This window comes from Triticum aestivum, chromosome 6B (assembly GCF_018294505.1).
Source record: "Triticum aestivum cultivar Chinese Spring chromosome 6B, IWGSC CS RefSeq v2.1, whole genome shotgun sequence".
In the NCBI taxonomy this organism is placed as follows: Eukaryota; Viridiplantae; Streptophyta; class Magnoliopsida; order Poales; family Poaceae; genus Triticum; species Triticum aestivum.
The window spans coordinates 33,991,365-33,999,020 of NC_057810.1; the positions used below are offsets into that span (position 1 = coordinate 33,991,365).

The 7,656-nt window shown below is 42.0% G+C and overlaps 1 protein-coding gene across 1 annotated transcript; it reads right to left on the minus strand.

Moving 5' to 3' along the window:
• Positions 1 to 4,654: 4,654 nt before the first annotated feature.
• Positions 4,655 to 7,356, minus strand: LOC123133310 (uncharacterized). The gene is made up of 2 exons (XM_044552811.1): positions 7,163 to 7,356; positions 4,655 to 7,048 (listed from the first exon to the last, which is right to left on the minus strand). Exon 2 carries the CDS (start codon positions 7,044 to 7,046, stop codon positions 4,860 to 4,862), a length of 2,187 nt encoding a protein of 728 aa, XP_044408746.1. The 5' UTR covers positions 7,047 to 7,048; positions 7,163 to 7,356; the 3' UTR covers positions 4,655 to 4,859.
• Between the last annotated feature and the right edge of the window lie 300 nt (positions 7,357 to 7,656).

A 7,656-nucleotide genomic window follows, 5' to 3' on the forward strand; every position in this document is an offset into this window, starting at 1 on the left:
GGACCACCCTCGCAGCGTTAGCCATGCGTGACCCCCGCTCCCGTTGCCTCCACTGGGACGAAGGCGGACATGCCCCCCTACCGTCGGGGCAGAGGAATGCCGCCACCATTTTCGTTCGTTGCGACGCCGCTCGGCCGTCATTGGTTCTCCACCACCACGAGTAGGACAACCCGGAGCGTGGAGTGCGGAGGAGAAGGCTTGCTGGTACACTCCCCATCTTGCAATTGCAAGTGTGCCTGTTCCATTCATTTTGTGCTTCATCTTGTTTCGTTAGTGTGTTTATTTACTTACGTAGCAACTTCTGATGCATGTGTGTGCATTTACTTGGTTGTAGCAAACTGCTTGTCTTTTGGTTTGGTCACTGCCTGAGAAAGGAGATACTAGGCTAGTTGGGTTGTGAGTTTTTGTTTATCATTTAATAACTATCTAAGGAGATTCATGGCGATGAACAATCACACAAACACTTATTGTTACTTACAAACCTAATAAGAAAATTTCTCAAAAGAACAAACGGGGATAGTAACATGGTGCTGTTGTTCTGTTTTTCTTTGCTGGTAGGAATAGCAATACGGTTCTCCTCCTTCCTCTCTCCTTGTATCTAAGGAGATAAACAGATAATCAAAGTTTCAGAGAAACATCCTCCCACCTCACTTCTTCTTCGGTACAACCCCCCAGAAACACATCAACGGACGAGATCTGTCCATACCCCTTCATAATAAAGGGTAAGATGGTCTTTCTAGAAAATACGTCGGAGATCTGGCATGTTCATTAGTGATTGGGCCGGCCCATTAGTGATTGTGTACTGTCCCACGCACGGATCGAAAATCCAAAAAAACAGTGCCACTATTAGGCATCGAACACAAGACCTCCAGGGTCGTGAGATAGCTCCAGCCACCGGAACCATCACGAGTTGGTGATAATTGTGTGGCACAGTAGTTTATCACCTAGAATTGACGTACTGTAGGTGTTTTCTTATGAGGAATACTGTAGAAGATCAAAATTGGTATACAACCGGACCAGACATTCTAGCTAAAGCGTCTTTTATTGCTAAAAAAACTAATGTGTTTTTTCAACTTTTCGATTTATTAAAAAATATGAAATGTTTTTCAAAATTTGAACTTCTTTTGGAAACATGATTTTTTTCAAAATTCTGAACCTTTTTTTTTTGAAAAATACTTTGATATTGTGAATATTTTCCAAATCTTGAGAACAGTTTTTCAGAATTGTAGACATTTTCCTGAAACGGTAGATATTTTTCAAAAAGACGAATAATTTATCAAATTTGTCAACATTTTCTTGAAAACATGACAATTTTTCAATTTTCGAACATTTTAAAAAATGCAAACACTTTTTCAAATTGGCAAGCATTATTGGAAAACAAAAACACAAGCATTTTTTCAAATTGGAAAAAAGTGTTCAAGTTAGTACAATTCTCATACACACTTTGAAATTCCAAAATTGTTGACAAATTTCTGGAAATTGTTAGGAAAAAAATAAAAATGTTTTATGTTGAGTGATAATGACAGGAACTACAAATACACTCATCTAACTGGTATATTTTAGGCTATGGATAAATGATCCCAGCGTCTTGTAGGAGCCTGGCATCGACATATGAGGCATCCATTTCAGGTTTGAACGACTACCAATATCGTTTACATGTTGTGACACGTCCGACCATTTATCACCCTATTTTCATGGAGAAAACTCTAGAAAATGCAAAACTTCTCAAAAATCTAAACAACTTGGCATTGTGTCTTGATTGGTCATAAAAGTTGGTGGAAAATATTGGAGGTTATCTGACGGATGTCGAAAAAAAAACAAGCTTTCAAACGGACCCTTCTAGCCTATCCGAACACCCTCCGTTGAACATAGTCTTTTTTGGACATCCTTAAAATGAATCCCACTTTTGAAAGAAGGTAGGCATGCCCATGGTAGGCACATGCCTGGTTTGGATTATTTTCGACACCATATGCAAGTAGTGACACATCCGGTCATTTATCGGCCTTCTTAACCAAGAAAACTTCAAAAAAATGCAAAATTGGGCGAAACCCCAAATAATTTGGCATGGTGCCTTGAATTGGTCATACAAGGCCATGAGAAATGGGGCAATTTAAGGGATGTCAAGAAATGAGGTGCTCCCAAACATACCCTTCTGGCCTATCCGAATACTATCCATTAAACATGGTATTTCTTCGGAGATCTTAGCACATGCCCCAACTTTTGCAAGCAAGTCGGCATGTCCATTTTAGGTATACATGCCTGGTTTGAACGACTTCCGATACCGTATGCACGTTTTGACATGTTTTGCCATTAATAGGACTTTTTCACTGAGAAAACTCCAAAAAAGACAAAACTTGGCAAAAAACCCATACAATTTGGCATGGTGCCTTGAATACAAGGCCATGAAAAAATGGGTTCATTTACAGGATGTCGAGAAATGAGTTGCTCCCAAACAGATCCTTCTGGCCTATTTGAACACTCTCCATTGAACATGATATTTCTTTGGAAATATCAGGACTGCCCCAACTTTTGCAAGCAAGTGGGCATCCCCATGTTAGGCATCCATACCTGGTTTGAATTATTTCCGACACTGTATGCACGTTGTGACATGTGCTGTCATTAATTGTCATTTTTTCACCGAGAAAACTCCAGTAAATGCACAACTTGTCGAAAACCCAGAAAACTTTTTATGATGCCTTGAATTGGTCATACGAGGCCCTTCAAATTTTAAGAATGTCGAAAAATAACAAGCTCTCAGGCGGAGCCTCCTGGCCCTAGAACATACTTTGTTCAATGTAGTCTATTTTTTTCATCCTTGAAATGATCCCGACTATTACCACCAGGTGAGCATGCCCCTCTAGGCATCCATGCCATGTTTGAACAATTTCTGACACTGTATGCAAGTTGCGACGCGTCTAGCCTTTTTTTGCATTTTCTTACTGAGAAAACTCTAAAAAAATGCAAAACTTGTCAAAAACCAAAACAACTTGTCATGGTGCCTTGAATTGGTCATACGAGGCCATAAAAAAATTATGCCCATTTCAAGAATATCGAAAAACAACGTGCTCTGTGACAGACCCTTCTGGCCAACACGAACACCCTCCATTGAATATGGTATTTTTGTGGACATCCATGAAATTACCGCAACATTTTTCCACTAGGTGGACATGCCCATCGTAGGCATCCATGGAAGGTTTGAAGTACTTCCGACACCATATGCAAGTTGCGACACGTCTAGCCATTTATCGACCTTTTTTGACCGAGAAAACTTTAGAAAATGCAAAACTTGTCGAAAATCCATGCAACTTGGATTGGTGCCTTGAATTTGTCATACAAGGCCATTGAAAAAAATATTGGAAGCATGGATGCCTACCATGGGCATACCACCCGCTGGCAAATGTTTAGTTCATTTCAAGAATGTCCAAAAAATACACCATGTTCAACGTAGCATGCCCAAGTAGTCATCCATGCCAGGTTTGAAGGAAAAATGTATTTAAAATCATAATTTATATAGATACTTAAAACTGTCATTTTAAGTTTCTAACATAACTAATAAATACAAAATGATAGAATTAAAAACAACAAATGCTTTTTAAAAACATTTAATAAATTAAACAAAAAAAATTAAAATCATGATTTAAATTAGTTACTTTAAACTGTAACATTGGTATTTCAAGTTTTGTACAGGTTTAAAAAAAGTTTAAAGAGGGAAAAAAGATAAATTTACAAAAAATGAGAAAAACAAAAAATAGAATAGAAAAGAAAACCTTAGGCCTTGCCCAACTAAGCGACGACATCACTCCTGTTAAGCAACTATTGAAATTTGTTGGGAAATAAAAAACATTCTCATTTTTAAAAAAAATTCACAAATCCAAAAAATGTTCCGGCAAATTTAGAACACTTTTTTGATATCATATACTTAGTCACATTTCTGAAAAATGTTTTGGAATTTAATTTTTTGTCCGTGCTCTGAGAAAATGTTTGTTTTCACAATTTTGTTTGTGCTTTTCAAAAAAAGTATTTGAATTTTGACGTTTTGAAAAAAGTTAAAGACACAAACATTTTTTGAAATTACCTTACAATTTTAAAAAAAGAAAATAATTTTTAATTTATGAATAAAATTAGGAAATAACGAACCTTTTGAAATTTTGGGCAACATTTTGAAAGCATTACCATTTCTTGAACAAGAAAGAAGAAATGTAACAGGAAAAGGAAAGTAAATAAATAAAAAGAAATTATGGAAAAATGACCAGTTCAGAAAGTGTTCGTAAAATCTTTTTAAAATTCCCAGCCGGTCACTTACTTAATGCGCCTAGCTTGAAATTATCAACCAAAGGCATGGTGTCGCAGTGGTAGTGGACGCACTTAGTGTTTTGAGTGGTCGTGGGTTCGATTCGGCCGGCCCAATTAAGCTCCCTGGTGTATACGTTACTACAAAAATAGATACAAATTGCGAAATGTCTATATTACCCTTTATACGTATTGCGAGGGGGGTTGTACCGAAGCGGGACTCCACATTTATTTCTCTATCTTACTCAAAGCTTGTAATCCATCTGAATACAGGAACTAGCACATGTGTATGCGTGCAGAAAAATAATATGAAAACCAAAAGTAAAGGATGCTGCAAAATAAAATAAATACATTGATGGATTGATGTAATAAGGATTAAGCTCATAGTAATTTGCTCAATCGTTTGTAGGAAATAAATACATGCACACTCACTCATTCTTGATGGCTCGTCATGCCAGCACACATGCAAACACACATTACAGGATGCAAAACCAGTACACAATGTGAAGCAAGATTTCACACAGAAGGTAATGGTGGAACGATGATGATGAGGACGACGGACACATTCATCAAGGACGAGGGACGTCATGAGCAGGCCTGGAGGTGATGCCGGCGTGTAGTAGCAGCGCCCATAGGAGGGTGATCAGCTCGCCACCTCGTCGCAAGGCTTCAATGTGGCCCGTCACATCCTTCGACGGCGCGAGGTAGAGTATCATCTCTGACCAGTACTCCGCCAGGATCTCCCACACCGTCTCTTCACCTCCAGTACATTGTTCTTGGCCTTGTCCTTGGGGATATCTCTGCCTTTTAGCCTCTTCCACTAGCTGCCTTCCAAGCTTTAATCCTATCTTTACCACCTCCTCTTCTGTTAACTGATTCCCAAACCTCGATCCCGATCTCAATCTTTCTATTTCCACCATCTCATCGGAGTTGGAGTCGGGGATGGAGTTGTCGTCACCAAAAGATTCAATGGGATGCGAATACAAGCCTGGGCTTGATGACACTTCACCACTGCAGTTGCATGCTTCTTCAACACATTTCTTCACCTTCTCGTAGCGGTGCTTCGTCCAGGTGGCACTGTCCGGCAGCAACTCTGGAGTGTGTGCCACCAAGTATGCACAGTACCGTGACAAGCTAGTGGCGACGACCATGTGTGTGGTTGGGGCCGAAGCAGGCGAAGAACATTTGATCTCAACGAGGAATGTGGCTATGTACCATACAAGGATAGCATCCGTGCTGGTGGTGACTCTGTCGTAGCATGCCCATGTGAAGTGAGGGAACCGGCGTTGTACAGTGGCTATACCATTGCTCAGCTTCCCGCCGCTCTTCTTCAAGGATCTGATGATGGCACCCTTCACATCTGGTGACAGCTTGGTCACAGCAGGCCTGTAATGGTTCTTCCTTGGGAAGAATATCTGCTTGAACGTATGAGCCGAGGGAATACTGTTAGGCTTAAGGAAAAGGTTCTGCCCAATCTCATCCTTCCAACACACTGGGGATTTGCATCTTAGCAAACATGGGCAGATTATCTTGAGCCAACAAGATTGGTTGATGTAGTGGCCAACCATACTTATCTTGGTCCAGTTAGAGCGCACACCGGTCACCATCTCTGCAATCTCGATGGATAAAGTTAGCAGGGCGACAACAACAGGGAGAGGAAAAAACATGACAATCACCACTGCGGGCTGATGCCGAAAACCCACTTCGAAGCAGACGATTAAAAACCCCAGAAGCATGAGGAATACAAGGCCACAAACTGTGGCAGAGAAGAAGATGTGGAAAGCTGCGGAACATGCGCCCAAAGAGGCCACTGGGAGTGGGGAGTAGTAGAAATCGCTTGCGAACGAGAGCTCGGTGGAGATCACCTGGAACATCCTCACGTGATCGTCTTCCTGACCGAGCAATCCATCGCAGACGAAACGGAAAGCCCAGCTAGAGCCAGCCTCGGCCAACCGGTAGCCGGCGAATTGCCGGCGCAAGCACTTGAAAAGAGAGAATGAGAGGCAGAGGTCCTTAACCTCTGGGGAAAAGTGAGGAGATGACCAGACTTTGTCCAGTGTAACAAGGCTACTTGATTCATCTTCCTTGACACGATACCCTTGGGGGCTTTCTTCCACATCCAGTTCTGTCTCTCCTGTTAGTATGAGGCGGGGTACCGGCACCAAGTGGCCTTCTTGTTCTTGGAGCTGCGCCATGTAGCCCTCGATCAGCCGGGCGTTGCGGCCAACAGCAAAAGAACGGTTTGCGCGTTGGAAGGCGACAAACCTAAGCACTATTCTAGCAACACCGAGCGCCCATGTCAGAAATATTTGGAGAAGTACTATGAAGTGGTTACTTTCTTGGAGTATGTAGTAGCCGACGAGGCCCGCCACCCAGAGAGAGGACATGAGGTTCTCCATGGATGGCCTGGTCTTTTGGCTGTCGATGTCATCACCGGCCGTAGGTGAGGCAATGGCGGCCACTGCCAGGGCAGCCATGTCAGCGTTGGACTTGAGAAATTGGAGGAGGACCACCAGCCTAATCAGTGTTGGGCCGCCCAATCTATATGCTACGCCGGTGATCAAGTAGGAGACGAGGTACAAAATAAGTGAGAAGTATGCCGCGGAGGCACCCGCAAGGAAGTAGCGGCCGAGCGTGTGACGGCTGATACGGCTCCGGCGCGAGCTGAGACACCACAGTAACACCACAAGAACGGTGAGCACAACAAGAAGGATATCAACCTTGATTGCTGATACTACCTCTGAGTCTCGATCCATGCCTGCGACACCAAGCTAATGCTCGTTACATAAACATATGCTGCTGCCTACTAGTATCAGCTTAGGACACCAAGCTGCATGCTCCTATAATAATATAATTATTCATGTACATGTACCTCAAGGCTGAAGAAGAGATGAGACGAGCTGCAGCAGCTAGCCGACGCCACGGTACCGATGAAGGATACAAGGTGCAGTCAAGCTTGTGAGCACAAGATGTGCAATCTTAGAGGAAACCGCTGGGGCAAAAAAGAGAAAAGGAGAGGGCATCACGCAAATCTCAAGGAAGGAATAAAGAATGCACTGTTTCCACCATGTGATGCGCCAGGGGGATACGATCCTCATCACTATATTAAAGACCGTGGCTTTCCAGTTGTCACACGCACCTTCATGTGCCTTTTTTTTCTCTTGTTTCTCTTCATGTGGAAGATATCAATCAAAGATCATAAAGGCCTGATATAAGTCCGTGGCAACTAAATTTCTTAAATAGCTGCAGTATGAAAACCAAATTTGTAAAAAAAAAGTGAGAAAACTCTTATCAGGTAGGGCTGGCAATGTTTTGCCTAATAAAATGGGAGTAATAAAAACATTTATAACTAATGTTATGTATGAA